The 15354-nt window shown below is 43.8% G+C and overlaps 3 protein-coding genes across 3 annotated transcripts; all 3 read left to right on the top strand.

The window, feature by feature from the left end:
• The first annotated feature begins 390 nt into the window (after positions 1 to 390).
• LOC103651402 (V-type proton ATPase subunit E-like) lies at positions 391 to 9756 on the top strand. The gene is made up of 6 exons (NM_001320692.2): positions 391 to 713; positions 4174 to 4274; positions 7806 to 7962; positions 8264 to 8460; positions 9050 to 9149; positions 9347 to 9756. Exons 1-6 carry the CDS (start codon positions 612 to 614, stop codon positions 9380 to 9382), a joined length of 693 nt encoding a protein of 230 aa, NP_001307621.1. The 5' UTR covers positions 391 to 611; the 3' UTR covers positions 9383 to 9756.
• A 900-nt stretch (positions 9757 to 10656) lies between these two features.
• Positions 10657 to 14727, top strand: LOC103651401 (L10-interacting MYB domain-containing protein-like). The gene is made up of 5 exons (XM_035966445.1): positions 10657 to 12177; positions 12284 to 12355; positions 12552 to 12607; positions 13677 to 13997; positions 14073 to 14727. Exons 4-5 carry the CDS (start codon positions 13677 to 13679, stop codon positions 14616 to 14618), a joined length of 867 nt encoding a protein of 288 aa, XP_035822338.1. The 5' UTR covers positions 10657 to 12177; positions 12284 to 12355; positions 12552 to 12607; the 3' UTR covers positions 14619 to 14727.
• LOC100381638 (uncharacterized) lies at positions 10775 to 13610 on the top strand. The gene is made up of 4 exons (NM_001174453.1): positions 10775 to 12177; positions 12284 to 12355; positions 12552 to 12607; positions 13036 to 13610. The coding sequence occupies exon 4, from the start codon at positions 13036 to 13038 to the stop codon at positions 13414 to 13416; it is 381 nt and encodes a 126-aa protein (NP_001167924.1). The 5' UTR covers positions 10775 to 12177; positions 12284 to 12355; positions 12552 to 12607; the 3' UTR covers positions 13417 to 13610.
• Positions 14728 to 15354: the final 627 nt, after the last annotated feature.

Raw genomic sequence — 15354 nt, 5'->3', positions numbered from 1 at the left:
CATTCTAACAATGAACAAACTGTACTGTGAAAACATAAGTAGCAGAGGATTGATAAAACTTTTTCAATAGAAAATTAATAAGACTACACGGTTTACCGGGTAAGGTTGGAGTTTCAAAATTGATTCCTAGGATTGGACACAGAGTAACCAAAAACTTAAGTAGTTTGGTAACTCAGGTTCAAAATATTTAGGATGCCATGAATCTAAAAAAAAATTGAGATAAGAGAATATTCTAGATTGAATCAGAGGATTATATAGATTTTAAAAAATTATTCAGCTTTTATACCTTTTTAGTTGGAATTTTATTTTTTGATAGTAAATCTGATTTAGAAAGCAGAATTGCAAATCACAGATCCATGGACCGGGTTCACGAAATAATGATAGCACATACAGACAATCAACGGCAACCACAGAGCCAACCCGATCACGTTGCTCCCGCGGCTGGACTAGCCCCACGACCTCCAGCTCGACCATTCCCGATCCCGTGGACTCCCAATTGCCTGCCTCCTCTACCTGTCCGGCTGTCCCGGCTCCAGCATTTCCACCCTCGCGCGGCGGTCGCCGGAGCGAGCAGAGCTGCCGGAAGGCCCGTCGGATCCGCCGCCGCCAAGATGAATGACGCCGATGTAGCCAAGCAGATCCAGCAGATGGTGCGGTTCATCCGCCAGGAGGCCGACGAGAAGGCCAACGAGATCTCCGTCTCCGCCGAGGAGGTCAGTTTTCCTTCGCTGCCGCTTCCTCACCCTCCTAGAAGCTTCCAGAAGCCCCTAGATGGTTGCCTCTGTACTTTCAGCTGCCCGATGTGGCTGGCGCGCTCCATGACCCCGAAGCATCTGGGAGCACCCGCCTTAGACGCTCGATTGTTTTTTCACTTGGTGTTTCACTTATTGTGCACGAGATCCGTAGTCCCAAGCGACAAAGATCCCCAGTTACGAGGCAGATCGAGGAGAGCTTGGAGTTGGATTAGCGGCTGGCGGCTGCAAGGCTTTAAGCTTGTGCCGATCACGGTGGGTGGTGGACATTGTAGAACTTCTAGATCGCGGAGGTTTTGTGCTTCCAACTCTCCAAGCTTTGACCTGGTATTTGGAAGTGCGCTCAGACAATTCACGCCATTCTCTACCGACTGACTGAATTCTAGGGCTCCTGTATAACTGTAGTCAGACGAGGTGGTTTTCGGAGCTCACAAATGGTTCACAAGCTTCCTGATGGTTCTGGAAAGAAAATTGGAGCTTAAGCTGAAAACGTGATTCACAGCCTTCTAGATGGTCCTAGAAGCTAAATTGGAGCTTAAGCTAAATCACTCCATTTGTTGTCTAGACTAATTCTATGAGTTAGGTTTCAAAGCGAATGGCCTCAATGCCCCATGTTTCTTCTGCCTTGGTTCTACAAGTTCGGCTTCAAATAGCTTTCCAGAAATAAGAGTATAACCCCTGATATCATAAGTTTCAAACAACTAATCACAACTTATGTATGCTGTACATAGTTACCTATGCCATTAACCATGGATCACCGTTTAAGGTGCCTTTTTGGTTTCTCGCTGTAGTGTGAAATGGACAGTTAAGTAACTGTACTGGAAGATGCAGTCTGACAGATACAAATTTTGGGTGCTTGCTAGATGAATTGCTAGTGTACTAGACAGTTGCCAACAGATTTACTTGTGGGAGGGCTTCTACCATCGTGCACATTCTTGTCTTTTCATGTTTGCCTTTGCTGCCTACTTGTGGACAAAGTATACTGAACTACTGATTGAATTCAATGTATGAGATCTCGTACATGTATGATTAATTTACTCAATCTGCTAGAGTATAGTAGAATATGTTGGACCATTGTGCTCAACCTGCATTGGTAGATGCCTAGATGGTTCTAAGCGGCGTGGGATAGGCTATTGCCAAAACCTTTTGTTTGGTGAACTAGAATTCAGCCTGCCAAACGTGCAAAATCTTGACTAATAATGTCTAAAACTATCAAAGTTTGCCTATATGAAAACCACATTGCTAGGCCTATCTTGTAGAAATGTTTCCATAAAAGCACATTTGTTAGTGTAGATTGGCATGGAGTTATAAAAAATTAGCATGCATGGTTTAATCTTGAAGATCATAAAAACCGAACAATACAAGAAAAGATGCACTTCACGTGCTATATTTGGGTTGAGGCGATGGGAGTAGTGTGCTCTCTGGATATACATGTGCTGCGGTAATGTTTGACTTTGTGGAGCAATAGTCATGTTGAAGTGCGTGAGTCATGTATTGATTTCTTTGCACTAAATATAGATATCCACTTGTTTTTATTGCTATTTTCACACCCACGTTTTCCTTGATCATTAGACATGTTTATGCATTTGGGTGAAAGTATAATATGAGTTAATTACTAACTATAATATATGTCATCAAAACATGGCAGGGATTTAGGGTTATCATTAAAATAGTAGCATTGTCTGCATTATTATTTATATCTAGCTTAAATTTACTCTGAACTTTATCTCAGACCTGATCATGGCTCAGGTCTGGCCAGATTTGTGCCATGCTAAAAATAATTGTCCACTTTTGCTATGGCCCAAGCTCGTCGGTGGCCCGACTAGAACCTAAAGAAGTGTCCCAAGGCCACCCGCGGCATGGCCTGATGACACAACGAAGACTGGGCGAGGGCGCAGTGGCGAACGGCTGGATCCAGTGTGTCTTGTGCTCCATGGTGGCCTGGTCCTGCCAGTGGTCTCTACTCTGCTTGTCATTGGCCCTGCATGGTGCCTGACGACAATGGGATCTGGAGTGGCTGGGGAGACGGGCAGCGGATGTAGAGCTCCTTGTGGTGGACACAGTGCTCCTACCACCTTTTGACTGTTCGAGCTTGTCTGGCACTGGGCGTGTGGTATGGTCGCTAGATCGGTGAGGGATTGGAGAGGGGTATCGATGGACAGGAACGTCGGCCGGGGGCCTCTGCCCACGGCCGAGCAAGAGGAGGGTTTCTCCCTTCTAATTCTTGCCTACTTTATTTCTCATCTATTGATTACATAAATAGGTCAGCTGGCCGCCCCTATCTAACTAGAAATCTTTATCTCCTTAAAACTCTCAACAACTACTAACTGATAACCTTCCTAGATAATCTCAACTAATCTTCTAATCTTATCTCTAACTATCCTTATCTAATCCCCCTTGGAGGGCCCATGGCTGCTGCTGCCGCAGCCCCTCCGTGGGTCTCCTTAGGCCCTGACAGCGTGCTTGACGACTAGTGGCTGGAGGATGGGACAAATGAGATTACGAGAGGACGAGACAGGAGGCGGGGGTGGCTGGTGGAGACGAGAGATATTATAAGAGGCTGATTTGGGCCAGAGGGTTGTGCACGGTATGGGTGGCATACATGTGGTATTGATGGGCTTCTGTTATTCGGCTATTCCTGGGCTGCATGTGGGATCGTAGGTGTATGATATTTTTTTCTATTCTATTTTTATATTTGGGCCATCTGGTCGGACTGCAGGTTGAAAACTGGGCCTGACCCGGCATTTTCTTTGAGTAAAAAAGGATGGCTTGTGCCTGCCCGTAGTATCGACTTGGTTGGCTTGGGTCAGGTCAGATCGTGTTGGTCAGGTTGGGTGGCCCATGATCGGGTCTACTGTATTTAAATATGCCTATTAATTGTTTCATGCGAATGTATAAGGTTATTGTTGTGCAGGCGTTGTCTGAAACTGACCAAGAGGACTCAATGTGCAATCCAAACACTTGATTCATATTTGAATAGCACACATAGATTCATGTTTGTATCTAGCCTGCATTAGATGTAATGTGGTTTGACTTTTGAGTAAACATTTTATTCAGTTGACAATTTTTAGTGTTTTTGTCCTCCTTTTATGCATTATGTTTATTTATTGCTTCCTTTTCTTCTGATTTTGTATTAGATATAAACACTGTATTCATATGTAAAAAGGCATACACAGAGTATATTTAGTGTTGGCAGAATAAAACCCTCACCCTAGAGTTGGTTGGGAGTATATTAATATCAGAGTAATTGGGTCAAGGCCCATTACAAGACAATTACAGTTACGCTAACAGCTTGCATACACAAATTCAAATGTGATTTGATCGGACAGACAATTTCACTTATTTTTTTATGTGCATACTTGTTAATGACCATTTTTCTATGTGTCCTCAATTTTAATTTATTTTGTTTAAAAACTTACAGGAATTCAACATTGAGAAGCTGCAGCTTGTTGAAGCTGAGAAAAAGAAGATTAGACAAGAGTATGAACGCAAAGAGAAGCAGGTTGAAGTACGGAAGAAAATGTAAGACTTCAATTCTATGAATTTGTTCACCTCTTCGATAAACAGTAATTGCCATGGAATATGATGTCGTTGCCATGAAATGCATTTCGTGTTGAGAATGTTCACAACATGTAACATGCTACATTAGCATCAGAAAATATGTCATTGAGCTGGATTGCACACTAGAGCATCATTATACTCGTTGCAAGGTGGCAAGGTCTGGGATCCTAGGCAGTATTGGATCATAGGATCATATCGTAGCATCAGGATCCTATGAGATTATGAGATTTCTTTAAAAAAGAGACATACAAAGTTACAAACAAATATATTTGTCAAAAGAAAAGCACACATTATAGCTAATAGTTCCATTTAACGTATGTTCTGAAGATAAAGTGCCGAGTTTGTCCTCATACATGAACACAAAACTTCAGATAGTTATATCGATTTCTTAATTCTAACATTTTGTACAATGACGCTTAGTTGGAGACTTGGAGTCACATTGCAGCAAGGAACATCTAATAACTATCTATCAGACTATCACAATACCAGAAATTATCAATATATTCAGCTACACCATCGGAAGAGCAGGCTCCTCAGTTTCAGTAATACATTCATCATAGGAAGGCACACCATCCATATCACGAATGGTTAAGGCATCAGGTAGAGGATAAAGTACATGAGTGCTAACACTCACCTTGCTAATGCTGCAATGTTGCTACAACTAGTGCCCGGTTCCTAGAGGTATGCACGAATCATTTATAGCTTCATGGCAGAAGTGCCTTGCTTTTGGCTCTCCGCTTTGCTGCCGGTATCCCAGCAGCCAGCACTCAAATCCCCTTCACCGAAGACATGGACACATCTAGCAACTTCCCCTCTCCTGCTTTGTAGACGAAGCAATTAGTCGCGCAAAGGAACAATGTTGACATCCAAATTCAAAGAGAAGGTGAAGACACTGTCAGTGTGCCTCTTTCTCTGCATAATGACACTGCTGCCAGTGCAGCTTTTTTCTATTGTACGGTTGGTACGAGCCACATCTAATCCCTGCTATTTGATCTCAAATCCAAGGATGATCTCTGACCTGTCTTTAGAGTCACTTGAGATTGTATGTGTAGTGTGGTTCTGACAATCCTGCGATACATATCACCATCCCTATCTTAGGGCTCGTTTGGTAGAGCTCTGCTCCTTGATTCTCTAGCTCCGAGAGCTGATTCTTTGATAGAGTGATTCCGAATGATTCTTTAGTAGAAGTGAATCTATCTAGTGAAAATTGTTTGGCAAATAGTGTGTAAAGTGATTCCTGGGGGTTGGAGAGTGGGGAGCAGGTTGAGAGCGGCAGGAAGAAGTTTTTCTTTGGCTCATACTCTCTAGTATAAAATGGTGACTAGATTCACTCCACTCACACCATGGAGCAGTTCACTTTTTTGCCGTTTGGCTACGTGAGAGTGATTCTCGCTGGGAGTGGAACTATGGGAGCTTCGCCAAACGCCCCCTTAGTGTCTATACTATTCTCGGCGCGCCAGACGATCCGCTATCTAACAATGATTCAAGGAGGCAACCATAAGAAAAACTTGCACTTAGGGGGCGCTCAAGTCTTCCAAATGCAAGCAGCTGGCTCAAACGCAACCGCCTGCCCCCACAAAGAAGCGATCATAAGCTGACTTGGACGAGTAAGTACCAGCTGTAGAAGGGAACCATATATGTTGATCATGAATTTCAGGGTAAAGTTGACACCCTTGCATCAAATCCCAGCACAAAAAGAATTCATAGAAAGCTTGTAGAGACAAGTCACCTCTAACATCGTTGACCCATTGATTATAAGCAAGGGCATCTCGAACTTTACGAACCCTCATAATACGATTAGGTACTGAAGAAACCAGGTTTGGGGCTAGGTCAAGTAAAGATTTGCCATGCAGCCAATGATCCAACCAAAACAATGTCGCTGCTCCATTACCCACCACTGTTGGAACTGAAGCTGCAAACATGGATGTCGCACAAGGATGAACCTGAATATTTAGCCCTGCCCAATTATGACCGAGTTTTTTTGCATCCATAACCATCTCATATTTAGGGTGCGTTTGGTTGAATGGACAAAGAGGGACGGAACGAGGCGGACACAGTATCAGTCATGTTTGGATGAGGGTCAAGCAGGGGCGAGTTGAACCCCAGACCATTTTTCGGTGGCGGCACCGTCCCCAAAAAACAAGCGGATGAAGTCGCCCCCGCCCCTGTCGCGGTGCTGAAAAATCGTGTTGCCTCCCAACAAGTGACAAAACCACCATCCAAACAAAAACTTGGTTGGTTCCATCCAAGTTTATCCCTTCAACCAAACAAAAACAGTAGTGACTCTTAAGAATGACCCTGCCCCTAAATTAGGAATGACCCTATCCCATCCTATTTTGACTCCAAACCAAACACGACCTAAGACCACCCCAAAACCTCCAGATTGTGTATTCCAAGCCCATCAAGCTCGCGTGGGCGACATACTCTTTGCCATCCAACTAGGCAGTGACCTCCTCTAATGTCTTTCCTTCCCTTCCACAAGAACCCCCCGTCTAATCTTATCAACTGCTTTGATTACCCACTTGGGACACTGAATAGCAATGAGGTGATAAATTGGGATAGCTGTTAGGACCGATTTTACCAGCGTCACTCTACCAGCAGAATTAATAAGGGTAGCCTTCCAACCAGGGAGCCGTTCAGCTATCTTATCAATGAGCGGATAGAAGTCACTCTTTGTAAGTTTCCTAACGACAATGGCATACCAAGACACTTACAAGGGAAGTGTTGCACATTGCAAGGTAGCACCTGTTGTATAATTTCCAAATCACGAAGCTCACATCTGATGGGAGTGACTGAACTCTTTCCAATGTTTGTAACCAAGTTAGAGGATTCATCAAAGACCCTAAGATTTCTTTGACCAGCAGTAATTCCTCAGCGCAAGGATGTAAGAACAGCACTATATCGTCAGCATAGAGAGAAACCCTCTGCCCTATCCTTTTAAAATGTTGATGGTCTTTTAAAGTTTTAGGTATTGGTAGTCAAAGGTAAAAGGAATTGACTTAGGATAAACAAACCTACATGAATATATGGTTGTGGTCAGAGGAGGTAGATGCTAGATAAGTTGGCTGAACATTTTATTTGGGAATTTTAGTAGTCAGTAGGTGTTATATAGTCAGGAGGTTGTTGCTGTATGACAACAAAAGTTGAAAGGAATATGCTGCGGATGAAAGACGCAAAGACAGATCTTAACACTGTAAAAGGTCATGGGAAACTGGATATGTCTCAATGGAAAAAAGAGTTTCTTCCTTAGTAAATACAACACAAAATTAACTGGATATTGATTTATAGTAATGGCATCTTAGTTTAGCTGTAGTGTTTAGGGTGAATTGGAACCATGCTGCTATAGTGAAATATGCCACTGCAACTTCTGACATCCAAAATATGCCATCATGATTTGCTTTATCTTCGAGGCATACCATTATGTCATGTTACATCAATGTTTATGATTTTTCAAACCTGTTATCTAACAAGGTTCTGTTTGCTCGTTAACAGTGAGTACTCTATGCAGTTGAATGCTTCTCGCATCAAAGTTCTTCAAGCTCAGGATGATCTAGTAAACAAAATGAAAGACGATGCGATGAAGGAACTCCTCCTTGTCAGCCACAACCACCATGAATACAAGAACCTTTTGAAAGATCTAATTGTTCAGGTTAGGACAAAACATCATACACACATTTCAATGTTCTTTTTTTAGAAAAAAAATCTACAAGTCGATATCTAAAGTTACTAAACAAATAAAATTTATGTATATTAATGCATGCTCTAATCTTAAATTTCAACTAAGGCAAACTATAGCACAATATGCTATTTGTCATTTTTCCTAGATTTGGCTGATCTGATGTCAAATGCTCAATAGGGCCAAATATGCTATGTGCCATATCAGTACTTTCTGCATGCTGCTTCCCATTATTGTCAAACATCAATTAGACAGTTTGTTTGATCAAATTCAGGGCTTGCTCCGTTTGAAAGAGCCAGCTGTATTGCTCCGTTGCCGCAAGGAAGATCACCATCATGTGGAATCAGTACTGCATTCAGCAAAGCACGAGTATGCATCAAAAGCAGATGTCCATGAACCAGAGATATTTGTTGACCATGATGTGTACCTACCACCTGCCCCAAGCCATCATGATGCTCACGGCCAGTTTTGGTAATGTTTGTTATGCCACTGGTTGCTTGTTTGGGGACTGGGGTATTATTTGATTATTCTTGGACTCTTGGTTGCCTATCGCTGCTGCTGGTCGACATGCTACAATAGTCTTCTGCATATCAGTCCATGGTAGAATTGGCACATAGTTGTTCATATTACATTTGAATTGACATATGACTACGCTTAAATCTGGTATTGTTGCTAGGCTTACCGTCCTATTTTCAACAGTAAAGTTACTTTCTTTAGCAAAGCCAAATATATGGGCAATACCGTGGTATTGCAAGAGACTACTATGCTGACATGTCTTGCATCAAGACATATCTACCTTTGTGTAGTGATGGAACTTGGAAAAGCATAGTTTCCCCCCTTCCCAGATCTTTTTACTACATAAAAAAACATCTTTTGTTCAATTTGATGCTCCGGATGGTTCTTTATGTGCTTGAGATACATATATCTATGTATCTTCATGAGATTTGGATTGCTGCTATAATTCTGAATATAGTCTGTTTCCAATAGTTTGTGGCTAGCTTTTCAACTCAATCTTGGCCATAATTCCAATGTTATATTCTAAAAGTATCTGTTTATTCAGCTCTGGAGGTATTGTCTTGGCTTCTCGAGATGGAAAGATTGTGTTTGAGAGTACACTTGACGCCAGACTGGAAGTTGTTTTCCGCAAGAAATTGCCAGAGGTACCTTTGGCCATCTCATTTTTTCAATATACCTGTATGAAAACCTTTTAGCAGTAACTTGTCATTTAGTTACTGTAAAACAGGTAGAGTTTTTTTTTATAGGAGAAAACCATTCTTCTGTTTTATGAGCAATTAATTATTAGTTTATCACGAAATCTTCATAGAACCAAGTTAACACAACGCTCCTACCCTTGCAGATCCGGAAGCTTCTTTTTGGCCAGACTGCAGCTTAATTGACTCAATCCGCAGATGATGGTATGGCTCGCTTCTACCTAGTGGTTTTTGCCAAATTGATCGTTTACGGTATTCATCCCCAATGTACAAACTACCTTATTTGTTCATTACTGTCGCCGAGCACCGACTGTTTGTACTTCGTTCGCTCCGAGGAATAAGAATAAAGCACTGCTAGACTTCCCATTGCGAAGCTGAATAAATATTGTAAAGCCATTTGTCGTGCTGAACTTCCCGTTCCGTTCCTGTCCTGTCCTGTTGATGTGTATATCTAGTTAATGTCGGATACGGTTCTTGTGGGAAAAATAAAAAATAAAAGTTCTTGTAAAGTTCGCCAGCTCACCTCCTGTCATGTTTCTCCGTTTATTTGAAGAGTGCCGCTTCTGAGCACAAACGGTACTGGGTTTTGTACGTGGACCAAATGTTGGTTTCTGTTTTGCGGGGGCTTCTGTATTAACGGACGCTGTGTGTGCTGGTGGCGCCTGGCGGGAAATGTGTTCCAGCATAAAGCGCGACGCCCCGCCACAAGCACGTCTGATGGCTAGACGGGAGCTTCCCGAATTTCCTGAGGCGGATTTGAGTGAGAACTCTGAGGAATCGAGCGACGAGAAGCTATGCTCAGCTCAGTCGACAGTTTTTCCTCTCCACACTGTAAGTGAGGTCAAGTGGGCGAGTATTGTGAACCTGGAACAGAGCTCTCAGTTTGATGCAGGTCGTGCTTGACCATCTGCCTGAGGATCGAAAGATACCAGCCGGCAGCAGCAGAGATCTGCTGTGCTGGATGACTGCGCGTGCACATGCGAGTCACTCCAGCTCGACCAAGGTGGGGAAACTTTTTATTATCTTCCTCTCGGGTTATTTTTTTTTCACCAGATAACAACGGTTAGTTACTTTTCTTCGCATCGAACCGTTGGTCAAATGGCTGGAAGTGCTCAGCGTATGCAGCAGCTAGGCTAAACTAAAGCTGCTATCAGCGCCGCCATCATTCTTAAACAAAACCCGCTGTCACAAGGTGAAGTACACATACTCATACCGGAGCAGGAAAAAAAAGGCAAAGGTTCGTGCGGCACACGTGACGCTGCCCCACATTATATACATGGGGAGTGCTAGCGTGGAAGCATCTGGGCGAGGCTGGACGACGAATGGACGTGATGATGCGTGTCCCGGGCCAGTCCTGCCTGCCGCGGTGCCGCCCCCATGCAGGACAGCTAGCTCGGAAGAACACACACACACACCAAAAAAAAAAACAAGTGGGCGAGCGAATCTGGCTGGCCACCGTCGTTCTCGTGCTTGCAAGCGTGCCATGTCGTCACCGCCCAGAGTATTTTAGACCGCTTCCCCTGCATTTTGCTGGGCACCAGTCGCCTGAGACTGAGAGACAAGAGATCACAGGAGGACGACAGCCGCATTAGCATACGCTCCAGTGCTCCACCACACGTTTAATCTAGTAGCGTTAAAGCACTTCCTAATAATTTCGTCGCCGCCTCGGGAGAGACAGAGAGAGAGAGAGAGAGAGAGAGAGGGACAGTGTGCTGTGGAGGTTCCCGACGAGAGGAGAGAGAGAGAGAGAGAGAGAGTGGCGTCGACGACGACGAGCTTGAGCTTGAGCTGTGCAGCAACTGGGAGGTATGGGGAGGAGTAAACAAAGAGGGGGCAGCATAGGAAAAGACCACCGGACGCCCTCGTGAAGCCCAGCTTTTCGTGCCGCGTTCAGCCTCCTCCGCCAGCGCGCGAGATTCTCTCCATCCGCCCAGGCCCCAGCACAGCAATGCCGCGCCGCTGGCTTCTTCTGGCTCCCTGCGCGCGGCTGGGCTGCCGTCGGGATCGCCGCGGCAACGGCCGCGCCCGGCACGTGTTACAAAAACCGGCCGTGCACCAGCCGATCATCGGCAGTTGTCAAACTCCCCCCGCGCTACATCTCGGAGAGCCACCGCCAAAGCTTCGAGGCGGGCGGCGGCTACGGCTGGTACTTTCGTGATTATTTCGCTAAACACACTTTTAAGTTGTCCGCTGTACGGCAGTAGATTACACTGTTAAATAGTAGAATGAGACATAAGACGAGAGACAGTCTTACAGTTCTCCAGTCTATTTTACCAATTCGATTTTTTTTCTGCAAATAAAGTTAGTTACTATATGCTTTTTATGTGCTCAAAAGTTTTTTTTAACAATAATAACATTGACCATAAGCCAGCCGGTCTACGTGTGTGCAGTCTTCCTATACTCTCCAACAATAGCTCTAAATTTCGTCCTCTAAAAAAATATTCTCTAAATTTTACAAAATTCTTTAAAAAGTTTCATCCTATACATTTTTTTATCTCCAACAACGTTCTCTAAGTTAGGTCTTCTATGTCTACAGTGTTAACAGACTTTATTAAGGGCATTGTTTTTTTTCATTTCGTTAACTATATTAACAGTAATTTTGACGACTCAAGAAAATCAATTACTCATTCATTTACAGAATCACAAAAATAAATTATTTATTCATTTACGTAATTTTTCATCATTACAACTAATTTCTAAACATTCCTCCATCACCACTGTATCCTTGTGACCTCGGTGCCGTTTGGTTCAGCTTCTGGGCGGCTTCTGGCCGCCAGAAGCTGAAGCTCTAACCAAACGGCCAGCTTCTCGGGCGGCTTTTCCTCGCAGCGCTTCGAATAGAAGCCAGCCGCCTACGGTGCCCGAGAAGCGGCCATCAGTTGGCTTCTTGCGAACGCTTGGGAAACGTCGCTAGGGTTCTCGCGCACCCACCGCGCTGCCGTCGCTCCCTCTCCTCCCCACACCGACGGCTTCGCAGGTACGGGCGAACACCTCCTCGATCTCCTCCATTCGTGTATTCTCCTCCCCCGCCGCGTCTCGTTCGCCTAGGGTTGGCGCACCCTTGACCGTTTCTGTTTCGCTAGGGTTGCCGCATGCACACCGGCGTCGCAGCTCCGTCCTGAAGGCTTCTCCCCATTACGTCGTCGTCTTCGCAGGTACGCTCGCCTCCATCCCGAGCCTCTATTCTCCAGCCGCCGCCGGTTTTCGTGTTTTTAGGTTGCCTCGTCCCCGTTTCCCTTATTGTTTACGGTTGATCCTCGTAGGTTAAGTCGTAATGTGCAGTCTATTTAGTACATCACAACGGGTTTCGCTCGAGATACTAACGAAATTTTTGTCCAATTTGTCCTGCAGATTTCCGCATCAACAGGGATTCTTGGACTTCGGTTCCAACATCCACTGCAGCGAAGGTAACGTGAATATCAATTTGTGGTTCACTTATTTGTCAGCATAGATGCGCTTTAAGTGTTCCAACAACGTGAAACGATGGCCTTCTTTTAGTTCATAGATTCACGACACCTAAACAATGAGTCCACAGTTAGGATAACAAAAGTATTCTCAATGGTAGGGCTCAACTACTACATCAATTTTTTGTGGGGGGGATGTATTTTATTTGAATACATAAGATATTACCAAATGTTGTTCGCGGTTAACTGGAAACCATTCATATGTTTTATCCGTACTATTTAGGGTTCAGGGTTTATTTCATAGATTGTCTATCTGAGTATCTGTATGATTGTAGCTTGAACCCTACTTTTGTCTATGTACGCACAGAATTACATGGATGTAAGTACATTGTCCTAATGTCTAGTTCACTAACCACCTAAATCCACATCAGATGGATTCAGCAGACTCCATAGCCGACAAGGCAATTGGAAGGATGCAAGAGATTGCGGACAAGATATTTTCCGTAGCTCGGGAAACAATCCGTCCAGGACGCGGGTTGACCTCATTTGAGGCTACCAAACTACGTGTAGCATTGGAGGACATTGCTTGCATGCTTGAGCAAGACTCTCTGGTGTTGCAAGAGAATTTGGACAACGTGAACAACGTAAACAACCCTGGTCACAGCAGCTACGAACCGTCAGCCTTGTCCTCACCACCCCCAGCTGATGAGTACCTTAGTCCGGATTGGGACTTTGCTGAGCACTTTGAAAACTTCTGGGGTCTTGAATATGACTCGGACCAGATGCCATCGTTTAGTGATAATGAAGTTTAAGTTAGACCATGTTAGAGTCAGGTATTAGGGTAACTGGGATAGATCAGGCTTTTGGTTCATGCGCAGTTCTTAAGTGTTCCTTGTGCTTTTGTGTCCAGCAGCACTTTAATTTCGTCAGTCTCTATATGTAATTATGGCAAACGAATGTGACTGCTTATGGTACTACTTTATGTTATTATGGTCCCTTACCTGTTATATATTTTGTCATAGTAACTGCACTTCAATACGTATTTTCAATCGTCTACACTTTTTTCCACTAGATGGACAAGTCTGGCAAAGTGATTGCTAAGTGGGATAGTAGAGCAACAAAAATTTTCACAGAAATTTGTGTAGAAGAGGTCAATGCACGGAACAGGCCACAACATTTCCTAAACACCGAAGGGTATGCTAACCTCATAAGAAAGTTTAAGGAACGCACTGGTCGCACTTACACAAGGGATCAAATGAAGAATAGGTGGGACTCCTTGAAGAGAATGTTCACCCAGTGGAAAACTCTTAATGAAAGGGCTACAGGTCTTGGTCGAGACCCTCATACTGGTTCAATCAGTGCGCCAGATGAGTGGTGGGCTAAGCAAAATGAAGTAAGTAGATCTTTTTTTTTGTAGACTAACAATAGTATTGGCCATCTGAAACTAGGAACTACCATGTTGCTGCAGGCAATGCCAGGTTGTATTATGTTCAAAACACCCCCCCTAGAGAATGAGGACGAGCTAAAGGTTATGTTTGGACCCATTGTCTGCACAAATGAAAGAACCCTTGTTCCTGGCGTCGAGGATGCTAATTCATCATCTGACGATCATTTGGAAGCCACTTTAGGTGGGGGTGAAAACAACACACCTGACCCATGCACAAATGCGACTGGGAAGCGTAAGATGCGACATGATTCTCCAAAACCAAAGAAGAAAAAAGATTCGAGGGAAGAGTACATGAAACGCCTAGTGGAGGCTTTTGAGTCGCGTTCAATGACCACTAACAAGTCCATTACCTCTGCTGACACGGACCCAGTTCGTGTTGAGGTTATTGCGCAATTGCAACAAGTGATCGATGATGGATCACCAGAAGGCAGCGACCTACATTTGTTTGCCACTCATCTGTTGATTGAGAAAAAGTATAGAGATGTATTTGCATCACTGAAGACAAAAGAAGGAAGGAACGCTTGGATGCGCAAAGCTTTCGAGATAGATCTTAAAAAGTCCAATTAGATGCTGGTCGTCCGACAACAGAGGCTGATGTTGAGTATTATGTTAGTTGTGTCTGTTTTATGAGTCATGTCGTTTCACTTTTATGAGGATTGTCGTGTTAGAACATAAACTTTTCGTACGCATCATTTTCCCTTTCAAACAATTTTCCAAATATTCGAGTTGAACATGTATTTCAATAATCAGAGTTGTAAGCTTGTGAACAATGTGAATCTGTGAACTTTCTGTCACCTATGATACATGAATATGTGGCTTGTAAACTGTGCTTATACATTAATATGTGGCTTATAAACTGTGGTTACATATGAATATGTGGTTGTTGTTTGTGTGCATGCAGATGTGTGACCCTGGTGCACACACAAATGATCATGACATGGATGACAGAGATGCAGAATTACTTGTTGCTCTATATGCTGTAGACATTTGGGGCAGGCCTTTCAGTGAGGTTCCTAGAAGAACAATGGTTGAAACTGGTATTCAATGGGTTGAGAGAACTTTGGAGAATAGTAACGACTGCTTCAACATGTTTCGCATGCGACGTACTGTTTTTAGACGATTGCATGATACGTTGGTGGAAAATTATGGTCTGCTTCCAAGCTGGGGTGTCAGTACTATGGAAGCTCTAGGCATTTTCTTGTGGGCATGTGGGGGTCCACAATCATTTAGGCAGATAAGGAATAAGTTTGGTCACTCCTTGGAAACTATTAGTCGCAAGTATAGTGAAGTCCTTAATGCACTG

The sequence above is a fragment of the Zea mays genome, chromosome 3 (assembly GCF_902167145.1).
Source record: "Zea mays cultivar B73 chromosome 3, Zm-B73-REFERENCE-NAM-5.0, whole genome shotgun sequence".
NCBI classification, from domain to species: domain Eukaryota; kingdom Viridiplantae; phylum Streptophyta; class Magnoliopsida; order Poales; family Poaceae; genus Zea; species Zea mays.
Note: the sequence above shows the minus strand (reverse complement) of the source record. Positions and strands in the feature narration are given on the sequence as shown.

Coding starts and splice junctions, on each gene's coding strand:
- LOC103651401 (XM_035966445.1), top strand. CDS start 13,677: ATGGACAAGTCTGGCAAAGTGATTGCTAAGTGGGATAGTAGAGCAACA. Junction 13,998..14,072: donor GGTGGGCTAAGCAAAATGAA/GTAAGTAGATCT, acceptor ATGTTGCTGCAG/GCAATGCCAGGTTGTATTAT.
- LOC103651402 (NM_001320692.2), top strand. CDS start 612: ATGAATGACGCCGATGTAGCCAAGCAGATCCAGCAGATGGTGCGGTTC. Junction 714..4,173: donor TCTCCGTCTCCGCCGAGGAG/GTCAGTTTTCCT, acceptor AAAAACTTACAG/GAATTCAACATTGAGAAGCT. Junction 8,461..9,049: donor GATGCTCACGGCCAGTTTTG/GTAATGTTTGTT, acceptor CTGTTTATTCAG/CTCTGGAGGTATTGTCTTGG.
- LOC100381638 (NM_001174453.1), top strand. CDS start 13,036: ATGGATTCAGCAGACTCCATAGCCGACAAGGCAATTGGAAGGATGCAA.